The sequence below is a fragment of the Salvelinus alpinus genome, chromosome 10 (genome assembly GCF_045679555.1).
Source record: "Salvelinus alpinus chromosome 10, SLU_Salpinus.1, whole genome shotgun sequence".
NCBI classification, from domain to species: Eukaryota; Metazoa; Chordata; class Actinopteri; order Salmoniformes; family Salmonidae; genus Salvelinus; species Salvelinus alpinus.
Window position 1 is genome coordinate 58146803 of NC_092095.1, and position 27904 is coordinate 58174706.

Genomic DNA, 27904 nt, shown 5'->3' on the forward strand with positions numbered 1-27904 from the left:
ACTATATTACAGCAAATGTCATCAGTTACTTGTTTTAGATTGCATTTCTTTCCTGTTAATGAAAAGGGGGATGAAGTAAAACCTCTTTATTGAAAGTGCTCAGGAATGTACACTCAGAGAAATGCCCCTTAATCCAATTGAAATACAAATTCATTACTTCTATTTCTCTTCAATAAACAAGATTTTCAGTACGTCATATTTAAAAATAAGAAAAGAAAACAAACCGAGATATAATCTTAAAAACAATCCACGATTTGTGTATCTTACAGCCAAAGTATTATTTACAAAGTATACAAAACTGCATCACCCCATCCAATCACATTCCAGAATGAAAGCATTGTCCATGAGTCCCCCGCCTGTCTGTGGGCTCTGGTCCTGACTCCAGAGTGTCTACTGGACGCGGTACTTGTAGAACCAGCAGAGGCCCTTGGTGAAGTTCCATCCCAGGGAGAGGGAGAGGATGTAGAGGAGAACTAGCAGGGCGAAGGGGTAGAGCAGAACCACTGTGTTCTGCAGTTGGGGCAATGCTGAGGGACAGCGAGAGAGGAACTGGAGTAAATATACAGTTGGTAGACGTAACCATTGTTAGAGGGTCTGATGGTTTCACCCCCAGTGAACTATCCCTTTAAAGGTGAAGCATCCGCTCGTCGTTTCCACTCACTACCAAATATGGCAGTGAGAGGAAGCGGCAGGTAGCCTAGTGGTTAAGAGCAATGGGACAGTAACCGAAAGGGTCCTGGTTTGAATCCCTGAGCCGATTAGGTGGGGGAAATATGTCTATGCCCTTGAGCAAGGCACTTAACCCTGATTACTCTGGATAATAGCATCTGCTAAATGACTGAAATGTAAAATGAAGCCCAGTGGCCAGCAGAGGAAGGATGACCGACATTCTGCAAGTTTTGATCTCAATACAGTTTTCTGTTCCCAAAACTAGAATCTGTTATGAACAGTGGACTAAGTCTTGTAGACTTTACCCTTTGCCAAAGTTGTAAAAAACCACATTGTTTAGAAGGAGTGCAAAGGCGAATTGTGTTACAGCACATGGGCACTTAACAGAGTAGGTTTTCTCTAACGGAAATATGCAGATGCATGCTAGAACGGGCCAATAGGATCTCGCTGGCTCTGCCCACCTCCTTGCTTGTTCTGCCCACTATGACTCATTTGTTCCCATTGGAAACGACAGGCTGTGGTCTATCTTGGTTTAGTTATAAAAAAAAGATTTGATAAAACTGTTATAGGGGGCCTCACCGTTGTATCCCAGGAATGTGATGTATAGATAGTAGCTGATGGCTGTCAGCCACAGACTGTTCCCTACAAAGTACCCCAGGAACCAGTCTGAGTTTATCACTACGATATCTGAAACAAACAGCAGAGATCAGACACCGTTAAACAAATAACACCTTAACATGTTAGAAATGTGGAATAACAAGTCTGCACTCACGGTTTATAAAGAAGAGCTGTAGGAAGTGCAGGATGACAAGCAGGGGGTAGAAGGCATTGAGATGCACATCGAATGCGTAGCCCCACTCTACATCATAGTCCTTACTGGGCGGCTTCAGCAGGTACTTATTGGTGATGAACCTGGGGATACAGCAGACAGGAAAGGGCCTTTAGAAGAGCATGGGGAAGGACCAGCATTTAAACATTTGCACAGCCCGAAGACAACCTCTAGCCTGTATCTGAAGGGACCAGATAGACATACACACAATATGATGCTTCTGGCTCCATCTGGCCTCAAGCTTCCAGCCATTCCATATACCTTACGTCCATCTAGCTCTTTCTGTAAATCTCTACTCACCACATGAGTGTGGAGATGAGGAGACCCACGCCGATGCAGTCTATGAACACCACCCACAGCAGCAGCTTCAGAGTCTCCACAAAGCCCATGTCCAGCACCAGCCCAAAGCCCACTGTGGACACTACACACAGAGGACGAGGGACAAAAGCATAAAGATGATAATATTGTAAATTGTAATATATTTGTTATTTATTAGGATCCCAATTAGCTGCTGGAAAATCATCAGCTACTCTTCCTGGGGTCCACATAAAGCATAGTAAAGGACTGAAATACAGGCATTTAAAATGACACACAGCGTACATATCAGTACATACAATATCTAGGTCTAATACATAGTACAATGCAAGTTACAATACAAGCTATATAAAATGGCTGTCTCTTCACAGTCCCCTTTGTGCAGTAAGGTGTGCTATCTGTTTTTTTTAAACTGGTTTTATTTCTAGCTTGAGTTACCTGGGGTGGCAGAGAGTTCCATGTAGTCATGGCTCTATTTAATACTGTGTGTTTCCCAGCCTCTGTTCTGGACCTGGGGACTGTGAAGAGACCTCTGTTTGCATGTCTAGTGTTGTACCGGTTAGTGTCCGAACTGGTTGAACAGACAGTTTGGTACCTTTCAACACATCAATATCTCGTACAAAGACCAATAGTGATGCAGTCAATCTTTCCTCAACTTTGAGCCAGGAGAGACTGGCATGCATGTTACTGACACTTTCCCTCCAAGTACATCTAAGTGAGATACGGGCTGCTTTGTTCTGGACCAACTGCAATTTACCCATGTCTTTCTTTGCCGCACATGACCACACAACTGGGCAGAAGTCCAGGTGCGGCAAAACTAGGGCCTGTAGGACCTGTCTGGACGACAGGTGTCAAAAGGCTGAGCAACCCCCTATCACGGACAAACCTCTTCCCATTTAGTCTATATGTTTTGACCATGACAGCTTGCTATCTAGGGTTACACCCAGCAATTTAGTCTCCTCAGCTTGCTCAATAGCCACATTATTCAATAATAGATCTAAACGAGGTTTAGCATTGAGCGAGTGATTTGTCCCAAAAATGGTGCTTTTCGTTTGAGATATTTAGCACCAGCCTATTGCTAGTTACCCGTTGTAAAACTGTCTGGAGCTCTGTGTTAAGTGTCTCAGTTATTTATTTTACTGTATAAGTCTAACAAACAGCTCCCACAATCTTCTTACTATCAATTTCTTTCAGTCATTCGTCAGTTTTTATTTTATTTTACTAGGCAAGTCAGTTAAGGACAAATTCTTATTTTCAATGACGGCCTAGGAACAGTGGGTTAACTGCCAACTGCCTTGTTCAGGGGCAGAACGACCGATTTTTACCTCGTCAGCTCTGGGATTCGATCTTGCAACCTTCCGGTTACTAGTCCAACGCTCTAACCACTAGGCCACCTGCCGAGCATGTGGAGTAACTGATCATCAAAACATTTCCTTGAGACTGCATAGTCTCATCACAACCTCTTTATGTCTCTGATCTGTTTTAATCACATGTGAGATGAGACCAAGTCAATGGAAAGAGGGTCCCATAACCAGGCATTAATACTCCAAACGATACATTCATTCCTGTTTGATTGCTGGTTACATCCGATACAGAAAGCCTTATTGCATCCTATTTTGAGTTGGTTAATGATTTCTGTTGCTGCTTCATTTCTAATCAAAGCTTTAATATGATGCTTTAAAGGTGCTTTGCTTTTTGTTGGGTTGTGCATTTTTATACTTTCTCTAAATTGCAAAGTTATTTTAGTGGTCAAACTATTGCTACACAGTTCCCACTTCTTGTTTTTATAAAGCACACTTGTTCAGAAAGGTCAGTGATTGTTATAGATCGACTGCTGTGAAAAACACCCAAGATACTGACCACAGAGCCAGATGCTGAGTAACACCAGGAAGGCAGGGTCGTCTCTGGCCCACTGGTCCTTGGTCTGCTTCCTGTAGTGGAAGTTACGATAGACTCTCTGTGGGGAGGTGAACAGGTAGAGCATCTGCCACACAGCAAACTCAAAGTCCATGGCTTTGAAGTGCAGCAGCCTCCTCAGGTATTTGTAGCGCTTGGCGCCCGCTGTGTGGCGTGCCGCATCGCGGGCGCTCAGGCTTCCGTTCTGCGGCGAGGTGGTCGGCAACATAGTGCTTGGAAACACAGAAAGCATCACGATGACCAAATCAGAGCCATAGATATACAGAATTTGATTTACAGTGGAGGTGCAGTCTTCCCTTTCTCCCTGCATAGGCCTCACCTGGTGACACAGTACTGTCAGCTTATGTCAACATCCAAGAACCTGTACAATATTGACTTTTACCATGCAATTACATTAAGTCATTGCAACAGTCACATTGATTATCTCCTAAATGACCTTGTCCATCCTGTCAGTCTGTCTGCGGTAGCTATCTGATATGTCTGTAACAGACTCTCCAGCAGTCACGACAGATAGTGTGATATACTGTGCTCAGATCTTTGTTGACATGCCAGGCTAACAGACTAGTAGTAGCTAACTAGATGGCTCTTGAAAGCTAACGTCAGCTGGCAAATTGTGGTTTTCCGTGCCAACAATATTGTTTAAACTAAAGTAATTTGTGCCAGCGAGTATCAAAAGACAAACGTTAGACTAAACAAAGTAGCTAGCTATGGCTAGCTGACGTTAGGTCGGTGGCATAGACCCTTTGATGTACATGTAATTGGCTGGCCTTAGTAGCACGTTAGACAAGACTACAACTGAATGTATGGTTTAGTTGCAAACTGAGATAAGAATGTTGGAATAAACGTACCTACTGAACCTCCTATTTTTAGAAGAAAGTTCCTTTTCCTCAGTAAAAAAATATCTCTTCCGGACAACTGAAACACGTAGAAACTTCCGGTAAGGGACCAAGAGGTGCTTCGACATTGCATCTTGGGAATTGTAGTCAGAAAGAAATTAAACAAGCTTTGTTGTAGTACAATCTATCATAACATATCACCACTCCCCTCTGACATAGCCAAAATAAAAGTATGGATATGGATTTTTGCATGTGTTTTAAAATTAAACAGACAGTATAATGAATATGCGTGTGAAAGCAGTATAGGTGATTCAGAGTGTTTATTAGTCACATGTACAGGGTTGCAGGTTCACACCTATGAAAATCCAACATGCAGGAAATGTCGATGGGTGGAGTACTGGGGGGCGGTGCGAATGTCCATAGGTGGAGTAGCAGGGGGGGAGGGGGGAGCGGGTTGCAGGTACCTGACTAGTGGTGGCTATTCAGCAGTCTGATGGTCTGAGGGTAGAAACTATTGGCCAGTCTTTCAGTTTTTGCCATGATGCTCCTGTACTGCCCACTTCTGAGTGATTGAAGCAGGTAGAACAGGGCATGGCTTGGGTGGCTGGGGTCCCTGATGATCTTCTTGGCATTCCTGCGACACCTGGTCTTGTAAACTCAGCAAAAAAAGAAATAGGACCCTGTCTTTCAAAGATAATTCGTTAAAATCCAAATAACTTCACAGATCTTCATTGTAAAGGGTTTAAACACTGTTTTCCATGCTTGTCCAATGCACCATAAACAATTAATGAACATGCACCTGTGGAACGGTCGTTAAGACACTAACAGCTTACAGACAGTAGGCAATTAAGGTCACAGTTCGAAAGTTTAGGACACTAAAGAGGCCTTTCTACTGACTCTGAAAAACACCAAAAGAAAGATGTCCAGGGTCCCTGCTCATCTGCGTGAACGTGCCTTAGACATGCTGCAAGGAGGCATGAGGACTGCAAATGTGGCCAGGGCAATAAATTGCAATGTCCGTACTGTGAGACGCCTAAGACAGCACTACAGGGAGATAGGGCGGACAGCTGATCGTCCTCGCAGTGGCAGACCACGTGTAACAACACCTGCACAGGATCGGTACATTTGAACATCACACCTGCGGGACAGGTACAGGATGGCAACAACCACTGCCCGAGTTACACCAGGAACGCACAATCCCTCCATCAGTGCCCAAACTGTCCGCAATAGGCTGAGAGAGGCTGGACTGAGGGCTTGTAGGCCTGTTGTAAGCCAGGTCCTCACCAGACATCACCGGCAACAACATCGCCTATGGGCACAAACCCACCGTCGCTGGACGAGACAGGACTGGCAAAAAGTGCTCTTCACTGACGAGTCGCGGTTTTGGCTCACCAGGGGTGATGGTCGGATTTGCGTTTATCGTCGAAGGAATGAGCATTACACCGAGGCCTGTACTCTGGAGCGGGATCGATTTGGCGGTGGAGGGTCCGTCATGGTCTGGGGCGGTGTGTCACAGCATCATCGGTCTGAGCTTGTTGTCATTGCAGGCAATCTCAACGCTGTGCGTTACAGGGAAGACATCCTCCTCCCTCATGTGGTACCCTTCCTGCAGGCTCATCCTGACATGACCCTCCAGCATGACAATGCCACCAGCCATACTGCTCGTTCTGAGCGTGATTTCCTGCAAGACAGGAATGTCAGTGTTCTGACATGGCCAGCGAAGAGCGTGGATCTCAGTCCCATTGAGCACGTCTGGGACCTGTTGGATCGGAGGGTGAGGGCTAGGGTCATTCCCCCCAGAAATGTCAGTCAATTGCAGGTGCCTTGGCGGAAGAGTGGGGTAACATCTCACAGCAAGAACTGGCAAGTCTGGTGCAGTCCATGAGGAGGAGATACATTGCAGTACTTAATGCAGCTGGTGGCCACACCAGATACTGACTGTTACTTTTGATTTTGACCCCCCCTTTGTTCAGGGACACATTATTCCATTTCTGTTAGTCACATGTCTGTGGAACTTGTTCAGTTTATGTCTCAGTTGTTGAATCTTATGTTCATACAAATATTTACACATGTTAAGTTTGCTGAAAATAAACACAGTTGACAGTGAGAGGACGTTTCTTTTTTTGCTGAGTTTAGGTGCTCTGTAGAGCATGCAGTGTGCACGCAATGGTGAGTTCGGCTGCACATATCAACCTATGAAGAGTCTTGCGGTCCGCGGCGGTGGAGTTGCCGTACCAGGCTGTGCTGCAGCCCGACAGAATGCTCTCGATGGTGCTCCTGTAGAACACTGTGAGGGCCCTCGGGGACAGGCCGAATTTCTTCAGCATTCTGAAGTTGAAGAATCTCTGTCGTGCCTTCTTCACTATGGTGTTCGTGTGGTTAGACCATTTCAGATTCTCTGAGATATGTACGCCAAGGAATTTGCAGTTATTGACCATTTCCATGGTGGCCCCATTGATGAGGCAGCCCCATTGTGGTTGATAATAGCTTATTGATGGTTGAATGAGCCCACACAATTCAAACTAGTCAGAATACAATTGACAGTATATTTATTCCAGACAACAGGGATCTAGCATGGAGTGATATGTCAAAAGCAGTGAAAAAATTGAAGCGGAGTTTGAACCAGCAACTTTTATGGCCCTCTTGTGCCATAAAAGTCCAGACCTCTTGGTTTAGTGTTGTTATACGCCGAAGTTTAGCATCAGTCTGGCTGATGTGAAATATAAGTAATTTTTTTAATGTAATGGTTAGAAGAGTAAGGCACAGTAATGGGAAATGGGTTTTAAACTCATACTCTGTATCCAGTAGGTTCAAGTAACACAGTCAGCAACAAATCATGATTTTATTTCAGTCTTCTTCTTACTCTCTTTAGGAACCCCTTTACCTCCCTCCCACACACACACACACACACACACACACACACACACACACACACACACACACACACACACACACACACACACACACACACACACACACACACACACACACACACACACACACACACACACACACACACACACGTGCACTTCTCAGTCCATAGTCTTGTCACTCCAGGCCAGAGATTTCCTCTTGGCAAGTTCCATCCAGGTTGGCTGACCCCGGTGTGACAATGATGATGATGATGATGATGATGATGAAGAAGGTATCTCAGGCTTTGCGATGTGAATCTCAATTTGACCATTGCTCGATTCCTCCTAAGATAAAATACAGAGATGACATATTACTAACTAAACTGACCACATTACATCTTAGTTACAAAATGAAGACTTAATCTGATTGAGTCAGTTGTTTTTCCTCACCACGTGAACTGACCGGGAAAAACGTCTGACCCTAGTGGGGGCACAGTCAAATATTTACCATAGTCCCAGTCGGGAGCGCTCTTTCTGTCCATTTCTCCACAGGCATCTTCTCAGCTCTCTTCAGAGACCTGGAGGATCTCTCAGATGCTCCTCGTAGAGTTGGTCTGGTTGGCATGTGAGGTTGGGAGGACGGTTGTGTCAGCTGTTGAGCAGTTCCTTGTGGTGTCGGTTGTGATGCTGTTTGTGTGTTAGGCTGATCTGAAGGCAATGTTTTGAGTTTAGCTGTCAGTTGCATTCCCCGTAGGATTGGTCTACCGCTTGGTATTGGTTGAGATGGTGGTTGTACCACTGGGGGTGATGTTTGTTTTTGCGAGGCTGTTTTTGTGCTTGGCTGTGATTGTGATGGAGGTTGTGTTGATGGCTGAGCTGTTGGTTGTAATCTAGGCTGTGGGGTTGGAGCTGGCCGTGGTGCTGGGGTGTACTGGGGCGTTGTTGTCCCCCCTGCCCCCCCTGTCCCAGGCTCTGTCTCTGGACTGAGATGCTGTTGGAGACTCCTGGTCTTTTCCCGGGCCATGGACATCCAGACAGGCTCCGATCCAGCTGACCCATTAGACCCAGGGGTCTCAGCCCCTCTTGGGAGCCCCAGAGCAGGTCTGGAGGATGGGCCTTTGTCTGAAGAACAATGGGTGACATTATTGAAATCAAATCAAACTTTATTTAAAGTGTATTTAAAAGATACTGTGGTGTTTGAGGACTGGAGTTGTGAATCCATTATTTAATCAGATCATCTTAATTTATTCTGTGGTTAATTTGGTTTGGTTCGATATTGGCAATATTATGATTGAGGTGAAACAGAGATCTTATTACAAACAGTGCCCCTGTAATTATTTGGACAGTGACGCATGTTTTCTTCTTTTGGCTCTATACCCCGAATTTTGGATTTGAAATTAAACAATGACAATGAGGTTAAAGTACAGACTGTGAGCTTTAATTTGAGGGTATGTTCATCCATATCGGGTGATCCGTTTAGAAATTACAGCAGTTCTTGTACATACCCCCCCCCCCCCCATTTTAGGTGAGCGAAAGTATTGGGACAAATTCACCTATGTGTATTAAAGTAGTAAAAGTATTTGGTCCCATATTCATAGCACGCAATGACTACATCAAGCTTGTGACTGCACATTTGTACATTTTTTGTTTCTTTTGGTTGTGTTTCAGATTATTTTGTGCCCAATAGAAATGAATGGTAAAAAATGTATTGATTCACTTTTATTGAAAATAAGAATAGAATATGGTTCTAAACACTTCTACATGAATGTGGATGCTACCATGATATATGGATAATGCTGAATGATTCATCAATAATGATGAGTGAGAAAGTTACAGATGCTCAAATATCATACCCCCCAAAAATGTAATGGTGAGAGGTTAGCATGTCTTGGGGGTATGATATTAGTGCATCTGTAACTTTCTCACTCATCATTATTGATGAATCATTCAGCATTATCCATATATCATGGTAGCATCCACATTCATGTAGAAGTGTTTAGAACCATATTCTATTCTTATTTTCAATAAAAGTGAATCAATACATTTTTTACCATTCATTTCTATTGGGCACAAAATAATCTGAAACACAACCAAAATAAGCAGCAAATGTATGCATCCAGCAAATTTGTAGAGTCACAAGATTTATGTAGTCATTGAATGCTAGGAATATGGGACCCAATACAAAACATTTTATTACTTTAATAAACATATACATGAATTTGTCCCAATACTTTTGCTTACCTAAAATGGGAGGACTATGTACAAAAAGTGTTGTAATTTCTAAATGGTTCACCTGTAATGGATGAAAATACCCCCGAAATTAAAGCTGAAAGTCTGCACTTTAACCTCATAGTCATTGTATCATTTCAAATCCAAACTTTTGGAGTATAGAACCAAAGGACGAAAAAATGCTTCACTGTCCCAATAATTAAAGAGGGCACATATTATTATACAGATCTGGATCCAGTTTTGATTGGAGGGGAAATTGCCCACTCTGATTCAGAAGTGCTCATTATACTGTAACTACTATTGGAGGATTATTAGAGAAGTGTTCAGTGGTTCAGTAGATATATGTTACCTGGGTCTAAAAAGGCATCTACTACCAGGTCAGTATCATCATCATCTAAGGATAGAATCAAGACAGTGCCTAGAGGTGAGTAAATGCTATTGAAACAGGGCCCTCGGTAGACTGACATAGCTGCAACCGTGTGAGCTAGAACACCTTCTTAGTGCAAAGTTAGTTAGTGCATAGTCCAAGTTAATTGTTGTTCAATATAGACTCAACGATATGACGTAGATTCAGAAAGTAAACAGCATAGTGGGTCAATTTCCGCAACAACTCAGAGCGTTGAACGCGAGGCTCAACTTCTCCGCTGAACCATCGACAACGTTTTAGAGAACATACGTACCTTGGTTCTCGTTGAGTCTGTTTCTATCAGGGGTGTATGAGGGGGGGCAGTCAGACACTTGTGACGGGCCCTTCCTCGAAGCCTTATTTGCCAAGTCACCCCTGACCTTTAAACTTGTGCCAATTTCGCCTTTGACTGGTTCTGCAGTTGTTGAGACAATATGACACTTAACCCTGAATTCTTGGTCCCTTTGCAAGCGATACTTCAGAGACTGAGAAGTGGTGCGCAGCTTCACTCCGAAAGCACTCCTCCTCTCCTGCTCCTGCTCCTGCTCCTGCTCCTGCTCCTGCCCCTGCTCCTGCCCCTGCTCCTGCCCCTGCTCCTCCTCCTCATTTCCCTCACTCTGCCCATCTCTTTTCTCTCCTCCCTTCAGTCCTGTCTCCTCCACTACTTTTACTTCTGTTTGTACTTTTCTCTCCTGAGGCGCGGGTTGTGGTTGGTTTTCCTTCAGGCCTTTAAATGTGGCCTGCTCTGGTTTTACCTCTTGCCTTCTGACAGACTCCTGATGAGGGTTTTTGGCCACCAAACCCTCCCCTCCTTTTCCTTCTGCATTCATCTCCTTGTTTCTCGTCCCTGTGTGGGCACTGCCAGTGGCGCTCTTGGAACGCTGTCTTGAGGAGGAGGTGGAGAAACTGTTTGCTCTCGGCAGTGTGTCTTCGTGGCCAGTAGGTAGCCCTCTCCTCCTCTGCACCATGTCCAATTTGGAGGTTTCTTCATTAACGCCCGACAGTGGGACTGCTGTAGTCTCTCTGACAGACTCTCTCTCAAAAGCAGGTCTCTGTGTTTGTCTTATAACGCGAGGGGCAGGGGTAGGTAGAGCAGAGTGGTGTGTAGAGCTGCTGGTGTCTGCTAGGCTCACACCCTGTGTGTTTCTGCTCAACCTGTCTCCCTTGTTAGAGGTGGCTGGGGTCATATTCTCTTCTGGCTTCTCTTTTGATGGCAGTTGATTTGTGGTGGAAGTGACATTATCTGATCCATAGACAGGACTGAGAGGCCTGGAGAGGGTCTTTTCAGATGTAGACCCAGGCCGACTTCCCTGGTCTGAATTATCCTGGATGAGAGTTCTTGGGCGTTTGACCCGGATAGGTTCCGGGGGCTTCTGTGGCTCCTCCACTGCTGCTGAAGGGGGAGTGGGCAGGCTCGGGGTCTCCAGGATGGAGGTCTTGGTCATGGGTTCTGGTAGAGGAGAGGTCATAGCCTGGAGGTAGAGAGGGTTGGTGGTGACGCGTCCCTCTGTCTCGGAGGACTCTTGTCTCTGTAATACCTCTTTCTGACCACCAGGGGGTACTGACTGCCAGGGCTTCTCCTCAGAGTCTTTTGGAGATGAAGAGAACGGTCGCTCCCTCTCCTCCTCTTCCTCTCTGTCCTCGTCCTCCGTTCCATCCTGCTCTTCCTCCCTCTCAGACAGGGGCTGGTCTGGGTCCAGGTCACTCAGGCTCTCTGAGCCAAGTCTGCTTGCTCTCTAGTAATGACACAGACAAGATAAACAGCCCGTTAAACCATGGTCTTATATTTACACTGTAATCAAGGTATTAGAGATTGAAATGCTGCCCAGTACCCACTATGTGGTGTTTTGATGTTACACTATACAGTGAGATCTTACCAGGGGACCTTTCCGTCCCTTGGCGCTGGCCCTCTGGTTCCTGGGTTTAACAGACATGCGGTGACGGGCGGCAGAGCTGTCCAGGCTAGGAGTGTACTGGGCTGGGCTGGTGAAGTCCACTGCAGGGGAGGGCTCTGGATCACAGGGGGAAACAGGATTCGGGGAGAGAGGACGGGAGGAGGGCTGGGAGAGGCACTGAGGAGAAAGTAGAAAAGCACATTAACAACTGAAATGGACCCAACAAACATGTTTTCGGTGAATGTTGTTAGGATGATCAGTATGTGAATGTGGGATGTGGTGTAATGCAGACAGGAAGTTGCATCACCTGCTCCTCCTCCTCACTTCCTGTCCCTGCTAAACTCAGAGAGCTATGGTGCCTGTGAGTGTTAGGGAACTAGGGATGGAATGGAGGGAGAGGTGTCAATCAGTCAGTCACACAAGGTGGTGGAAGAGTAATGCAGCATGATGATAATAATGATAATGGTGATGATTACATTGTGTTTTGTTTGCAAGTGTACCAACAGATATTACTGACTACAGCAAGGTTTATTCTCTAAAAATAGATATTATCTCAATGAGACTATCCTGGATAAATACAAGTTAGATCAATTGTATCCATGTGTGTGCAGTATATGTGATCAGCCCCATTCACCTTGTAGGAAGGCCCCTGTGCTGTTCGGTCATGGAACAAGATCTCTGGAGGGCTCTGGGGTAAACCATCATCCTCAGAGGTGGCTCCGGAATCTTCCATTCTCTTTCCAGGGATCAGCAAGGGGGGAGGGCCCAGACACATGTTCTGCCGCTGCAGTTTCAGCTGCCCAATCAGAAACAGTGCATGTGTGATGAGCACACTCCGGGACCAATCACAACAGTAGATTAGACTATAAGGACCCTCCCACCTACGGATTCACCTGCAGTTCTCTTATCCTGCTGTGTATGTTCTCCTGAGACAGAACCCTCGTCGGCTCAGAGGAGCTCTGTGATTGGTCAGCCAGGAAGATGCTGTCATGTGACAGAGCTCTGGACCCCAGTGTATTTGGACCGCCCCTGTAAGTGACACAGGTCAAAAAATATGTTTACTACATACATACAGTATTTCCCAGTGGACATGCTACTTAAACTTGATAATTTGATCAACTTGATATGCTACTATTTCCAGTGAGTGAAAGAGGTCAGATGCTTACAAACAGTCATCCTCTGAGTCGTTGTCCCCCAGAGCTATGACATCAGCAGTGACATCACTGGCGGACTGGCTCTGCTTCATCAGTCCTTCAGTCTCCTTCCTCTTCAGACGGCCAAACAGACGACTCTTCAGCAGCTTGAACCGAGACTTCTTCCTCCCTGAAACCACCACGAAGTTACTGTCCTACATTTGGTTTTGTTTGCAGTCAGACATGAGACTTTTGCTGTGTAGTTCATTCCTGTTTGCATTGCATAATGCACTGTATATGAATGGTGTATTGGGAATGAATGATTTGCCAGCTACGTATGTCTGTTTACATTGGTTTAGGCATGTCAATCATTTAAAAAGAAAGAAGACAGGTGTTCTACCTGTAAGCTCTTCTCCTGAGTCCTCCACTTCCCCAGCGTTAGTATCCATGACAGGAGACTGGAGTTAGCTGCTCTTACCTAGGAAGAGAGACAGGGCAAGACAAAAACCATTCAACAACGTCGTATTTAGCAACGCCAGAGGGTTGTGTTTGAACAATGGCTATTCCTGTGAGCCATTCAGGAGCCAGTAGACTGCAGGTTACAGCTCACCTCTATCACACCACTCCCTCCCTGGACAAAGTGTGCTTTCAAGACTGGCCTCAGACTTACTGCCTGAGTATCGGTACTGTGCACACACTGCCAAATATACCTCTCTATACCCCCTTGGCGATGTGGGTTGGAGCCCTGTCTCAGCCACCCTCTGTCTATGCCCCCCTGGCGATGTGGGTTGGAGCCCTGTCTCAGCCAATTTCTGTCTATACCCCCTGGCGATGTGGGTTGGAGCCCTGTCTCAGCCACCCTCTGTCTATGCCCCCCTGGCGATGTGGGTTGGAGCCCTGTCTCAGCCAATTTCTGTCTATGCCACCCTGGTGATGTGGATTGGAGCCCTGTCTCAGCCACTCTCTGTCTATGCCCCCCTGGTGATGTGGGTTGGAGCCCTGTCTCAGCCACTCTCTGTCTATGCCCCCCTGGTGATGTGAGTTGGAGCCCTGTCTCAGCCACTCTCTGTCTATGCCCCCCTGGTGATGTGGGTTGGAGCCCTGTCTCAGCCAATCTCTGTCTATGCCCCCCTGGTGATGTGGGTTGGAGCCCTGTCTCAGCCACCCTCTGTCTATGCCCCCCTGGTGATGTGGTTTGGAGCCCTGTCTCAGCCAATCTCTGTCTATGTCCCCCTGGCGATGTGGGTTGGAGCCCTGTCTCAGCCACTCTCTGTCTATGCCCCCCTGGTGATGTGGATTGGAGCCCTGTCTCAGCCAATCTCTGTCTATGCCCCCCTGGTGATGTGGGTTGGAGCCCTGTCTCAGCCAATCTCTGTCTATGCCCCCCTGGTGATGTGGGTTGGACCCCTGTCTCAGCCACCCTCTGTCTATGCCCCCCTGGCGATGTGGGTTGGAGCCCTGTCTCAGCCAATCTCTGTCTATGCCCCCCTGGCGATGTGGATTGGAGCCCTGTCTCAGCCACCCTCTGTCTATGTCTCCCTGGCGATATGGGTTGGAGCCCTGTCTCAGCCACCCTCTGTCTATGCCCCCCTGGCGATGTGGGTTGGAGCCCTGTCTCAGCCACCCTCTGTCTATGCCCCCCTGGCGATGTGGGTTGGAGCCCTGTCTCAGCCTCCCTCTGTCTATGACCCTCTGGTGATGTGGGTTGAAGCCCTGTCTCAGCCACTCTCTGTCTATGTCCCCCTGGTGATGTGGATTGGAGCCCTGTCTCAGCCACTCTCTGTCTATGCCCCCCTGGTGATGTGGATTGGAGCCCTGTCTCAGCCACTCTCTGTCTATGCCCCCCTGGTGATGTGGATTGGAGCCCTGTCTCAGCCAATCTCTGTCTATGTCTCCCTGGTGATGTGGGTTGGAGCCCTGTCTCAGCCACCCTCTGTCTATGCCCCCCTGGCGATGTGGGTTGGAGCCCTGTCTCAGCCACTCTCTGTCTATGCCCCCCTGGCGATGTGGGTTGGAGCCCTGTCTCAGCCTCCCTCTGTCTATGCCCCCCTGGCGATGTGGGTTGGAGCCCTGTCTCAGCCACTCTCTGTCTATGCCCCCCTGGCGATGTGTGTTGGAGCCCTGTCTCAGCCACTCTCTGTCTATGCCCCCCTGGCGATGTGGGTTGGAGCCCTGTCTCAGCCTCCCTCTGTCTATGCCCCCCTGGCGATATGGGTTGGAGCCCTGTCTCAGCCACTCTCTGTCTATACCCCCTTGGCGATGTGGGTTGGAGCACTGTCTCAGCCAATCTCTGTCTATGACCCCCTGGCGATATGGGTTGGAGCCCTGTCTCAGCCACCCTCTGTCTATGCCCCCCTGGCGATGTGGGTTGGAGCCCTGTCTCAGCCTCCCTCTGTCTATGCCCCCCTGGCGATATGGGTTGGAGCCCTGTCTCAGCCACTCTCTGTCTATACCCCCTTGGCGATGTGGGTTGGAGCCCTGTCTCAGCCACTCTCTGTCTATGCCCCCCTGGTGATGTGGGTTGGAGCCCTGTCTCAGCCACTCTCTGTCTATGTCCCCCTGGTGATGTGGGTTGGAGCCCTGTCTCAGCCAATCTCTGTCTATGCCCCCCTGGCGATGTGGGTTGGTGCCCTGTCTCAGCCACCCTCTGTCTATGCCCCCCTGGTGATGTGGATTGGAGCCCTGCCTCAGCCACCCTCTGTCTATGCCCCCCTGGCGATGTGGGTTGGAGCCCTGTCTCAGCCACCCTCTGTCTATGACCCCCTGGTGATGTGGATTGGAGCCCTGTCTCAGCCAATCTCTGTCTATGTCCCCCTGGCGATGTGGGTTTGAGCCCTGTCTCAGCCACTCTCTGTCTATGACCCCCTGGTGATGTGGGTTGGAGCCCTGTCTCAGCCACTCTCTGTCTATGTCCCCCTGGTGATGTGGGTTGGAGCCCTGTCTCAGCCAATCTCTGTCTATGCCCCCCTGGCGATCTGGGTTGGAGCCCTGTCTCAGCCACCCTCTGTCTATGACCCCCTGGTGATGTGGGTTGGAGCCCTGTCTCAGCCACTCTCTGTCTATGCCCCCCTGGCGATATGGGTTGGAGCCCTGTCTCAGCCACTCTCTGTCTATGCCCCCCTGGCGATGTGGGTTGGAGCCCTGTCTCAGCCACCCTCTGTCTATGACCCCCTGGTGATGTGGGTTGGAGCCCTGTCTCAGCCAATCTCTGTCTATGCCCCCCTGGCGATGTGGGTTGGAGCCCTGTCTCAGCCACGCTCTGTCTATGTCTCCCTGGCGATATGGGTTGGAGCCCTGTCTCAGCCACCCTCTGTCTATGCCCCCCTGGCGATATGGGTTGGAGCCCTGTCTCAGCCTCCCTCTGTCTATGCCCCCCTGGTGATGTGGATTGGAGCCCTGTCTCAGCCTCCCTCTGTCTATGTCCCCCTGGTGATGTGGATTGGAGCCCTGTCTCAGCTTCCCTCTGTCTATGCCCCCCTGGTGATGTGGGTTGGAGCCCTGTCTCAGCCAATCTCTGTCTATGTCCCCCTGGCGATGTGGGTTGGAGCCCTGTCTCAGCCACCCTCTGTCTATGCCCCCCTGGTGATGTGGATTGGAGCCCTGTCTCAGCCACCCTCTGTCTATGCCCCCCTGGTGATGTGGGTTGGAGCCCTGTCTCAGCCAATCTCTGTCTATGCCCCCCTGGCGATGTGGGTTGGAGCCCTGTCTCAGCCACTCTCTGTCTATGCCCCCCTGGCGATGTGGGTTGGAGCCCTGTCTCAGCCTCCCTCTGTCTATGCCCCCCTGGCGATATGGGTTGGAGCCCTGTCTCAGCCACTCTCTGTCTATACCCCCTTGGCGATGTGGGTTGGAGCCCTGTCTCAGCCAATCTCTGTCTATGCCCCCCTGGCGATGTGGGTTGGAGCCCTGTCTCAGCCACTCTCTGTCTATGCCCCCCTGGCGATGTGGGTTGGAGCCCTGTCTCAGCCACTCTCTGTCTATACCCCCCTGGTGATGTGGGTTGGAACCCTGTCTCAGCCAATCTCTGTCTATGCCCCCCTGGTGATGTGGGTTGGAGCCCTGTCTCAGCCAATCTCTGTCTATGCCCCCCTGGCGATGTGGGTTGGAGCCCTGTCTCAGCCACTCTCTGTCTATGACCCCCTTGGTGATGTGGGTTGGAGCCCTGTCTCAGCCAATCTCTGTCTATGACCCCCTGGCGATATGGGTTGGAGCCCTGTCTCAGCCACCCTCTGTCTATACCCCCCTGGTGATGTGGGTTGGAGCCCTGTCTCAGCCACTCTCTGTCTATACCCCCTTGGTGATGTGGGTTGGAGCCCTGTCTCAGCCACCCTCTGTCTATGCCCCCCTGGCGATATGGGTTGGAGCCCTGTCTCAGCCACTCTCTGTCTATACCCCCTTGGCGATGTGGGTTGGAGCCCTGTCTCAGCCACTCTCTGTCTATGCCCCCCTGGTGATGTGGGTTGGAGCCCTGTCTCAGCCAATCTCTGTCTATGACCCCCTGGTGATGTGGGTTGGAGCCCTGTCTCAGCCACTCTCTGTCTATGTCCCCCTGGTGATGTGGGTTGGAGCCCTGTCTCAGCCAATCTCTGTCTATGCCCCCCTGGCGATGTGGGTTGGAGCCCTGTCTCAGCCACCCTCTGTCTATGCCCCCCTGGTGATGTGGATTGGAGCCCTGTCTCAGCCACCCTCTGTCTATGCCCCCCTGGCGATGTGGGTTGGAGCCCTGTCTCAGCCAATCTCTGTCTATGTCCCCCTGGTGATGTGGGTTGGAGCCCTGTCTCAGCCAATCTCTGTCTATGTCCCCCTGGCAATGTGGGTTGGAGCCCTGTCTCAGCCACTCTCTGTCTATGCCCCCCTGGTGATGTGGGTTGGAGCCCTGTCTCAGCCAATCTCTGTCTATGTCCCCCTGGTGATGTGGGTTGGAGCCCTGTCTCAGCCAATCTCTGTCTATGACCCCCTGGTGATGTGGGTTGGAGCCCTGTCTCAGCCACTCTCTGTCTATGTCCCCCTGGTGATGTGGGTTGGAGCCCTGTCTCAGCCACCCTCTGTCTATGCCCCCCTGGCGATGTGGGTTGGAGCCCTGTCTCAGCCACCCTCTGTCTATGACCCCCTGGTGATGTGGGTTGGAGCCCTGTCTCAGCCACTCTCTGTCTATGTCCCCCTGGTGATGTGGGTTGGAGCCCTGTCTCAGCCACCCTCTGTCTATGCCCCCCTGGCGATGTGGGTTGGAGCCCTGTCTCAGCCACCCTCTGTCTATGACCCCCTGGTGATGTGGGTTGGAGCCCTGTCTCAGCCACTCTCTGTCTATGTCCCCCTGGTGATGTGGGTTGGAGCTCTGTCTCAGCCACCCTCTGTCTATGCCCCCCTGGCGATGTGGGTTGGAGCCCTGTCTCAGCCACCCTCTGTCTATGCCCCCCTGGCGATGTGGGTTGGAGCCCTGTCTCAGCCACCCTCTGTCTATGACCCCCTGGCGATGTGGGTTGGAGCCCTGTCTCAGCCACCCTCTGTCTATGACCCCCTGGTGATGTGGGTTGGAGCCCTGTCTCAGCCAATCTCTGTCTATGCTCTTACTAGCTGTCTCCCTCTACATTTCCTGCACTACTGTCAAAAATACTAAAAAACCATTCAAAAATATATATATATATATATATTCAACAGCTTTTGGAGTTGTCGTATTTTAATAACATGTATTTATTTATTTTATATTTAATTATAGCACATTTGATTATCCAGCCAACATACCAGTAAATTACTTTGTCTTTCCAGAGACAAAGACCCTTCATTGATAATAAATAGTTTCACACACTCTTTTCCTTGAACAAGCTGATAACAACGTTTAAGAAACCTAACAATCCTGAAGAATTGTCTGCTTTTTGTCAGGCGTTAGATATTAGCTTTTCTATTGTCATTGTTCTAGCTATTTATAGTTAATAAATAAGCGTTTTTCATTTGAAGTAACATCTTCTCAAGTCAAGTTTGCCAGTTGAGTGATTATTGTGTCAGCAGTTCCAATTAGTTTCAACAGTATTTCTCTTTCAGCAGATATCATGGAGCGTTTGATTAGAACAAGCGGACCAGACAAGAGGCTTTCAGCTCCTGTGTTGACTTTGTTCCTGGACCTGAATAGGAGTTGCCTAGCAGTCCACTGATGACGTGACGTGACATTAAATAACAAGGAGACAATTTAAACACGACCTGAGTTCAACCTTTCCCAGACTCATCATGCTTACACACACACACACACACACACACACACACACACACACACACACACACACACACACACACACACACACACACACACACACACACACGCACACACACACACACGCACAGCTCTTTCACACAATGTCTGAAAGAAGACAACAACAACCAGAGGTTCACCAGAGTTCTAAGCACGCCCAAACTCCCACAATCCATCTTTCTCCAAGACGTCTACAAGCAGGGAGAACTCAGGGAGAAGAGTGGGTTAGTGTACTGAACCCAGCCAGTAAACCACATGCAGCAACCCAGTCTAATACAACAACCCTGTCTAGTACAGCAACCCAGTCTAATACAGCAACCCAGTCTAATACAGCAACACAGTCTAAAACAGCAACCCAGTCTAATACAGCAACGCAGTCTAATACAACAACCCTGTCTAATACAGCAACCCAGTCTAATACAGCAACCCAGTCTAATACAGCAACCCAGTCTAATACAGCAACCCTGTCTAATACAGCAACCCAGTCTAATACAACAACCCTGTCTAATACAGAAACCCTGTCTAATACAGCAACCCAGTCTAATACAGCAACCCTGTCTAATACAGCAACCCTGTCTAATACAGCAACCCTGTCTAATACAGCAACCCAGTCTAATACAGCAACCCAGTCTAATACAGCAACCCAGTCTAATACAGCAACCCTGTCTAATACAGCAACCCTGTCTAATACAGCAACCCTGTCTAATACAGCAACCCTGTCTAATACAGCAACCCAGTCTAATACAGCAACCCTGTCTAATACAGCAACCCAGTCTAATACAGCAACCCTGTCTAATACAGCAACCCAGTCTAATACAGCAACCCTGTCTAATACAGCAACCCTGTCTAATACAGCAACCCAGTCTAATACAACAACCCAGTCTAATACAGCAACCCTGTCTAATACAGCAACCCTGTCTAATACAGCAACCCTGTCTAATACAGCAACCCAGTCTAATACAGCAACCCTGTCTAATACAGCAACCCAGTCTAATACAGCAACCCTGTCTAATACAGCAACCCTGTCTAATACAGCAACCCTGTCTAATACAGCAACCCAGTCTAATACAGCAACCCTGTCTAATACAGCAACCCTGTCTAATACAGCAACCCTGTCTAATACAGCAACCCTGGCTAATACAGCAACCCTGGCTAATACAGCAACCCTGTCTAATACAGCAACACAGTCTAATACAGCAACCCTGTCTAATACAGAAACCCTGTCTAATACAGCAACCCTGTCTGATACAGCAACCCAGTCTAATACAGCAACCCAGTCTAATACAGCAACCCTGGCTAATACAGCAACCCAGTCTAATACAGCAACCCTGGCTAATACAGCAACCCTGTCTAATACAGAAACCCTGTCTAATACAGCAACCCTGTCTAATACAGCAACCCAGTCTAATACAGCAACCCTGTCTAATACAGCAACCCAAACTGCTACAGACCTATATCTATATCTATCCTACCCTGCCTTTCTAAGGTCTTCGAAAGCCAAGTTAACAGACAGATCACCGTCCATTTCGAATCCCACCGTACCTTCTCCGCTATGCAATCTGGTTTCCGAGCTGGTCATGGGTGCACCTCAGCCATGCTCAAGGTCCTAAACGACATCATAACCGCCATCGATAAGAGACAATACTGTGCAGCTGTATTCATCGACCTGGCCAAGGTTTTCGACTCTGTCAATCACCACATTCTTATCGGCAGACTCAACAGCCTTGGTTTCTCAAATGACTACCTCGCCTGGTTCACCAACTACTTCTCAGACAGAGTTCAGTGTGTCAAATCGGAGGGCCTGTTGTCCGGACCTCTGGCAGTCTCTATGGGGGTGCCACAGGGTTCCATCCTCGGGCCGACTCTTTTCTCTGTATACATCAATGATGTCGCTCTCACTGCTGGTGATTCTCTGATCCACCTCTACGCAGACGACACCATTCTGTATACTTCTGGCCCTTCTTTGGACATTGTGTTAACTAACCTCCAAACAAGCTTCAAATCCATATAACACTCCTTCTGTGGCCTCCAACTGCTCTTAAATGCAAGTAAAACTAAATGCATGCTCTTCAACCGATCGCTGCCCACACCTGCCCGCCCGTCCAGCATCACTACTCTGGACGGTTCTGACTTAGAATATGTGGACAACTACAAATACCTTGGTGTCTGATTAGACTGTAAACTCTCCTTCCAGACTCACAATAAGCATCTCCAATCCAAAATTAAATCTAGAATCGGCTTCGTATTTCGCAACAAAGCATTCTTCATTCATGCTGCCAAACATACCCTCGTAAAACTGACTATCCTACCGATCCTCGACTTCGGCGATGTCATTTACAAAATAGCCTCCAACACTCTACTCAGCAAATTGGATGCAGTCTATCACAGTGCCATCCGTTTTGTCACCAAAGCCCCATATACTACCCACCACTGTGACCTGTATGCTCTCGTTGGCTGGCCCTCGCTTCATATTCGTGGCCAAACCCACTGGCTCCAGGTCATCTATAAGTCTTTGCTAGGTAAAGCCCCGCTTATCTCAGCTCACTGGTCACCATAGCAGCACCCACCCGTAGCACGCGCTCCAGCAGGTATATTTCACTGGTCACCCCCAAAGCCAATTCTTCCTTTGGCCGCCTTTCCTTCCAGTTCTCTGCTGCCAATGACTGGAACGAACTGCAAAAATCACTGAAGCTGGAGACTCATATCTCCCTCACTAACTTTAAGCACCAGCTGTCAGAGCAGCTCACAGATCACTGCACCTGTACATAGCCCATCTGTAAATAGCCCATCCAACTACCTCATCCCCATACTGTTACTTATTTTATTTATTTTGCTCCTTTGCACCCCAGTATCTCTACTTGCACACTCATCTTCTGCACATCTATCACTCCAGTGTTTAATTGCTATATTGTAATTATATCCCCACTATGGCCTATTTATCGCCTTACCTCCCTTATCCTACCTCATTTGCACACACTGTATATATACTTTTTTTATTGTATTATTGACTGTATGTTTGTTTATTCCATGTGTAACACTGTGTTGTTGTTTGTGTCGCACTGCTTTGCTTTATCTTGGCCAAGTCGCAGTTGTAAATGAGAACTTGTTCTCAACTAGCCTACCTGGTTAAATAAAGGTGAAATAAAATAAATAAATAAAAAATAATACAGCAACCCAGTCTAATACAGAAACCCTGTCTAATACAACAACCCTGTCTAACACAACAACCCTGTCTAATACAACAACCCTGTCTAATACAACAACCCTGTCTAATACAACAACCCTGTCTAATACAGCAACCCTGTCTAATACAACAACCCTGTCTAATACAACAACCCTGTCTAATACAACAACCCTGTCTAATACAGCAACCCTGTCTAATACAACAACCCTGTCTAATACAACAACCCTGTCTAACACAACAACCCTGTCTAATACAACAACCCTGTCTAACACAACAACCCTGTCTAATACAACAACCCTGTCTAACACAACAACCCTGTCTAACACAACAACCCTGTCTAATACATCAACCCTGTCTAATACAACAACCCTGTCTAATACAACAACCCTGTCTAATACAACAACCCTGTCTAACACAACAACCCTGTCTAATACAACAACCCTGTCTAATACATCAACCCTGTCTAATACAGCAACCCTGTCTAATACAACAACCCTGTCTAATACAACAACCCTGTCTAATACAACAACCCTGTCTAATACAACAACCCTGTCTAACACAACAACCCTGTCTAACACAACAACCCTGTCTAATACAGCAACCCTGTCTAATACAACAACCCTGTCTAATACAACAACCCTGTCTAATACAACAACCCTGTCTAATACAACAACCCTGTCTAACACAACAACCCTGTCTAACACAACAACCCTGTCTAATACAACAACCCTGTCTAATACAACAACCCTGTCTAATACAACAACCCTGTCTAATACAACAACCCTGTCTAATACAGCAACCCTGTCTAATACAACAACCCTGTCTAATACAACAACCCTGTCTAACACAACAACCCTGTCTAATACAACAACCCTGTCTAACACAACAACCCTGTCTAATACAACAACCCTGTCTAATACAACAACCCTGTCTAACACAACAACCCTGTCTAATACAACAACCCTGTCTAATACAACAACCCTGTCTAATACAGCAACCCAGTCTAATACAACAACCCTGTCTAATACAACAACCCTGTCTAACACAACAACCCTGTCTAATACAACAACCCTGTCTAATACAGCAACCCAGTCTAATACAACAACCCTGTCTAATACAGCAACCCTGTCTAATACAACAACCCTGTCTAATACAGCAACCCTGTCTAATACAACAACCCTGTCTAATACAGCAACCCTGTCTAATACAACAACCCTGTCTAATACAGCAACCCTGTCTAATACAGCAACCCTGTCTAATACAGCAACCCTGTCTAATACAACAACCCTGTCTAATACAACAACCCTGTCTAATACAGCAACCTTGTCTAATACAGCAACCCTGTCTAATACAGCAACCCTGTCTAATACAACAACCCTGTCTAATACAGCAACCCTGTCTAATACAACAACTCTGTCTAATACAACAACCCTGTCTAATACAGCAACCCTGTCTAATACAACAACCCTGTCTAATACAACAACCCTGTCTAATACAGCAACCCTGTCTAATACAACAACCCTGTCTAACACAACAACCCTGTCTAATACAACAACCCTGTCTAATACAGCAACCCAGTCTAATACAACAACCCTGTCTAATACAACAACCCAGTCTAATACAACAACCCTGTCTAATACAACAACCCTGTCTAATACAGCAACCCTGTCTAATACAGCAACCCTGTCTAATACAGCAACCCTGTCTAATACAGCAACCCAGTCTAATACAACAACCCTGTCTAATACAACAACCCTGTCTAACACAACAACCCAGTATAATACAGCAACCCTGTCTAATACATCAACCCTGCTCTGCATCTAGCTGTCAACTGGAACATAATCTCCCAGCAGAGTAGAAGACTAAAGGTCGGTGCAGCTCACTGAGCAACCCAACTACCACACACAGCAACCAGGCCTTGAACCCTGGTGCCCAGCAGAATGGATACCTGCAGAGAACAAGCCCAACAATAGGGAACAGCAGGGGTACTGTCTCTGGTGAAATCCTATCCTGCAGCTACAGGATATTACTGAAGCTGGCTGGCCAGTCCTAATCCAGCTGGCTACAAACAGCACAGTACAGACGCCGTATCTTAATTTGATCATCCTGTTGTTGAAGGAATTGTAATTTCCACTTTAAAATGTCAGATTCGATTTGCCCTAATGATAAATGTATCAACCCCTACAAAACATGTTCATTAATTATAATCCACATAACAATTCACATTTCCTGTTGCTGCAGGAATGCTGTTTTAACTGGCTCAAATGAAGATACGGCAACTGTATACTACGTATGCACTCTGTGGTAGAAGAGCCTTTAAGAGCTATAGAGTTCAGCTAACTATCCTCCTTGTTGGCACCAAACGTTCCATGATTAAAACATTCTAATTTGCGTTGTAACTAGAAGTGTCAATGTCTCAGGTGTAACTTTAAGTGTCAACACGGTGTCTATTGAGATTCTAAATCAAGCCAAGGGACTGTATATGATGGCTGGCTATCCATGGCTCTGTCTATCTGTGGATCTGGTGAGGATAAGCCTGTGTATTACTGTTTAATGAGATGATGAACTTGTGTAACCTTTTAGACCTCACACACACACCTGCGGCTGCGACACCTCAGGTCCTCGAGTGCCTGTAGTGACGTCAGCATGGCCAGCTGTTCCCCCAAGGCTATAATGGAACCCCACAGCTGAGCTACTGTATAGATAAGAGGAAACCATCTACTTTTTACAGCGCCACGCATACAATAAAATAATCAGATTAAATGCTTCCGGAATGTAAATGAATCGGGCCATTTGAATAGAAATAGATTTCAGCTGTAGACAATGAGTGAATTGTTAACTGGAAATGGCTGTGAAAATACACCTGAATGTCTAAAGAACAATAAACAAAGAAATAAATTGATGTAAATTATTTAAAATGTTCAAAGTATAGAAGATCTTAACATCGTATGACCTGCTTACCACAGGAGGCTGGTGGCACCTTACCTGGGGAGGACGAGATTGTAGTAATGGCTGGAGTGGAATGGGTGGAATGGTATCAAATACACCAAACACATGGTTTCTATGTGTTTGATACCATTCCATTCGCTCCGTTCCAGCCATTATTATGAGCCGTCCTCCCCTCAGCATCCCCCACTGCTGCTTACTTACCATGTAAGTAAATAGAAACCAGGTACCAACATGGTCCCTCCCTGGAAAAAGCCTCTAAAAAGGAAGTGTGACTGATAAGTCCTACGTAACAGCACTGCACAATGAGAGCCAAGGGACTCCTCAGTGAGCCAAACAGCACAAGCCCAGGGGACCTGACACTTTCAGCAAGTCTCCACACACCACGGCAGTGCAGTGAACACATGGAGTATTACCTGTTGATAATGGAGGGACTAAGGTAGAGAGCTACCCCCTATAATCGATCTCTGGGTACTAGACTAAAGCAATATGAACCGGAACTCAATGGTTTTGTGCTCTCCCTTTAATAAAGGTATTTTAACCAAACAGCCGTTATGAAATCTGATTGTCCAGTGAATGATCAGCGATTACTCTGGTCCTGTTCACAAGCAGCATGATGCTTTATATACAGAGCAGTGTTGTTTACCAAAGGCAGTTTTATTAGATGACAATGAAGGATGACTTAGGAAAGACAAACACTGTAATGGAAATCATCCTTCTTGCTGGATGAGTGCATAGTGTTGGTTTGACAGAAACAGGTTGAAGCCTCTCTGTAGGCAGTGGAATAATCACACAGAATCTGGACTTTTCAAAACCCTAGCACGTCATTTTTTATACCTGGAAAAAAACTCTCGAGATCATACCAGTTGTTATTGTTTAGGTCGTCGGGCACGATTTGATTCTTATCAGTTAATCCCATTTAGGAATGCAGAACTCGTGCTCAACACACTGTCGTTAAAAGTTCAAAGGTTATGGAACAAGAAACAGTTGAAATACTGTACAACAGCATGGAAGATCATATGTTGCAAATTATCTTATCAATTATCATTTTTATCAACAGATACAACTGTTTGTGGGTGGTTTCTGGTTCATTTACAGTACGAGTCAAGTTCAGTCGGGTGGAATTGTCTTACCCTGTTACTGGAGAGCAGCTGCTTCTTCTTCCTCTCTCTCTTTCTCTGTTTTCTCTTTCTCTCCGAGGGGAGGATGTGTCCTTCCACTCACTCACACACATACTAGTCCTCAGCCACCTCACTCCACCGCCATCGGCAAATGAAGGGAACGAGAGAAGGAGAGGTGATAGGAGAGAGGTGATAGGACAGAAAGGGAGAGAGGGAGTGGAGAGTGAGAGAGAGTGGCACTGCAAGGGTAGTGTTCATAGGATCAGTGACAGGAGTGGAAAGCTGTCTTAAATGAACTGTGTACAGAGAACAAATGTGTTGTGTTGTCCTGCATCATTTATCCCCGCTATACCTTTTAGGGTCTTTGGCAAATGTCTACATTTAAAGACATTTCCTAAGTACTCCCATTCAAAAGTATTTAAATGTCTGAATGCAGTTACGTATCTCAGTATGTGTTCATAAAGAGTTAATAATTAGAGTGAATGAGTCACTTTTCTCATAAGTTGTAATTAGTGACCCGTTGTAGGCATTGGGTCTACCTTATAGCCTCCTGGGCTTACCAGGTTTCTACAGGCTTGAAAGACGAGACCCTACAAACATTGATGTTTTCACCCCTCTGTGTACTTTACTGTTTAATCCGGTGTCCTGTGTGTTATCTAACATTATTCTGACTACTCCAATTCAAGTACACTGTTACCTGAGTGAAACATTAGCCCCGGTCCTTACAAAAGCAGCTCAGGCAGTCCCACCCACCCAATCAACGGTCAGGAGTCAGACAGCTCACCTTTCTGACACCACTACCTCCACTCCCTCCCTCCCCGGACAAAGTGTGCTTTCAGGACTGGCCTTCTGAAAATCATTGTGAAATACAAACATGTAATAATACTACCTCTAAGAGTGTGGCCTTATGTTGCCTGTACAAGCAAAGGAGGAACCTGCACACCTCAGCCCAGAAGACATTGACTACCAGAGTTAGAAATGTCCAATGTCTTGAGTGTTGCTCCCCAACAAAGAAGGCGTGTGTAAACATTAACCTCGCTGTCATGGTTTCCAGATGAATGGTGTGGCAAGGGAGAGACTAGCTAGCAGCTGTTCGATTATTAACTATCCTTACTGAGACCCACTTCTTTCTTTCATATTTATGAAGAATATGGGGTGAATTCCAAATTCAGGTATTGCAAGGTACAGTATCTTCCCATTTCAAAGCTTTTCACATTCATCTCTCAGAGTTCAGTGCATTTCTCAGTGTTCTTCACATACATGGAACAATGAATGGCAACTTCTGTTGATCCACTATAATGGGAACACCACTGTCATTTTTACATGTT

The 27904-nt window shown here is 47.1% G+C and overlaps 2 protein-coding genes across 5 annotated transcripts; both read right to left on the reverse strand.

Annotated features, from left to right (window-relative positions):
• Nucleotides 1–71: 71 nt before the first annotated feature.
• Nucleotides 72–4788, reverse strand: unc50 (unc-50 homolog (C. elegans)). The gene is made up of 6 exons (XM_071329901.1): nucleotides 4579–4788; nucleotides 3674–3942; nucleotides 1799–1919; nucleotides 1442–1581; nucleotides 1249–1356; nucleotides 72–527 (listed from the first exon to the last, which is right to left on the reverse strand). Exons 1-6 carry the CDS (start codon nucleotides 4692–4694, stop codon nucleotides 391–393), a joined length of 891 nt encoding a protein of 296 aa, XP_071186002.1. The 5' UTR covers nucleotides 4695–4788; the 3' UTR covers nucleotides 72–390.
• Nucleotides 4789–7098: 2310 nt separating this feature from the next.
• cracdlb (cracd like b) lies at nucleotides 7099–26783 on the reverse strand. 4 transcript variants are annotated; one of them, XM_071329903.1, is made up of 11 exons: nucleotides 26589–26783; nucleotides 13482–13559; nucleotides 13115–13271; nucleotides 12842–12977; nucleotides 12583–12744; nucleotides 12256–12324; nucleotides 11931–12125; nucleotides 10328–11789; nucleotides 9997–10041; nucleotides 7927–8540; nucleotides 7099–7763 (listed from the first exon to the last, which is right to left on the reverse strand). In XM_071329903.1, exons 2-11 carry the CDS (start codon nucleotides 13528–13530, stop codon nucleotides 7599–7601), a joined length of 3054 nt encoding a protein of 1017 aa, XP_071186004.1. In that variant the 5' UTR covers nucleotides 13531–13559; nucleotides 26589–26783; the 3' UTR covers nucleotides 7099–7598. The 4 variants fall into 4 exon arrangements, with proteins under 4 accessions (XP_071186004.1, XP_071186003.1, XP_071186006.1 ...); XM_071329902.1 differs by having other exon boundaries at nucleotides 9997–10065; XM_071329905.1 differs by lacking the exon at nucleotides 12256–12324 and having other exon boundaries at nucleotides 9997–10065.
• Nucleotides 26784–27904: the final 1121 nt, after the last annotated feature.

Excerpts from the sequence above, each read along its gene's own strand:
- unc50 (XM_071329901.1), bottom strand. The coding sequence starts at position 4,694 with ATGTCGAAGCACCTCTTGGTCCCTTACCGGAAGTTTCTACGTGTTTCA. Across the intron at positions 1,582-1,798 it reads CTCATCTCCACACTCATGTG|GTTCATCACCAATAAGTACC; the intron begins GTGAGTAGAGAT and ends CTGTATCCCCAG. Across the intron at positions 1,357-1,441 it reads ACAGCTCTTCTTTATAAACC|ATATCGTAGTGATAAACTCA; the intron begins GTGAGTGCAGAC and ends TGTTTGTTTCAG.
- cracdlb (XM_071329902.1), bottom strand. The coding sequence starts at position 13,530 with ATGGATACTAACGCTGGGGAAGTGGAGGACTCAGGAGAAGAGCTTACA. Across the intron at positions 10,066-10,327 it reads CAGACTCAACGAGAACCAAG|GCACTGTCTTGATTCTATCC; the intron begins GTACGTATGTTC and ends ACTCACCTCTAG. Across the intron at positions 7,764-7,926 it reads CGCTCCCGACTGGGACTATG|GAGGAATCGAGCAATGGTCA; the intron begins GTAAATATTTGA and ends ATTTTATCTTAG.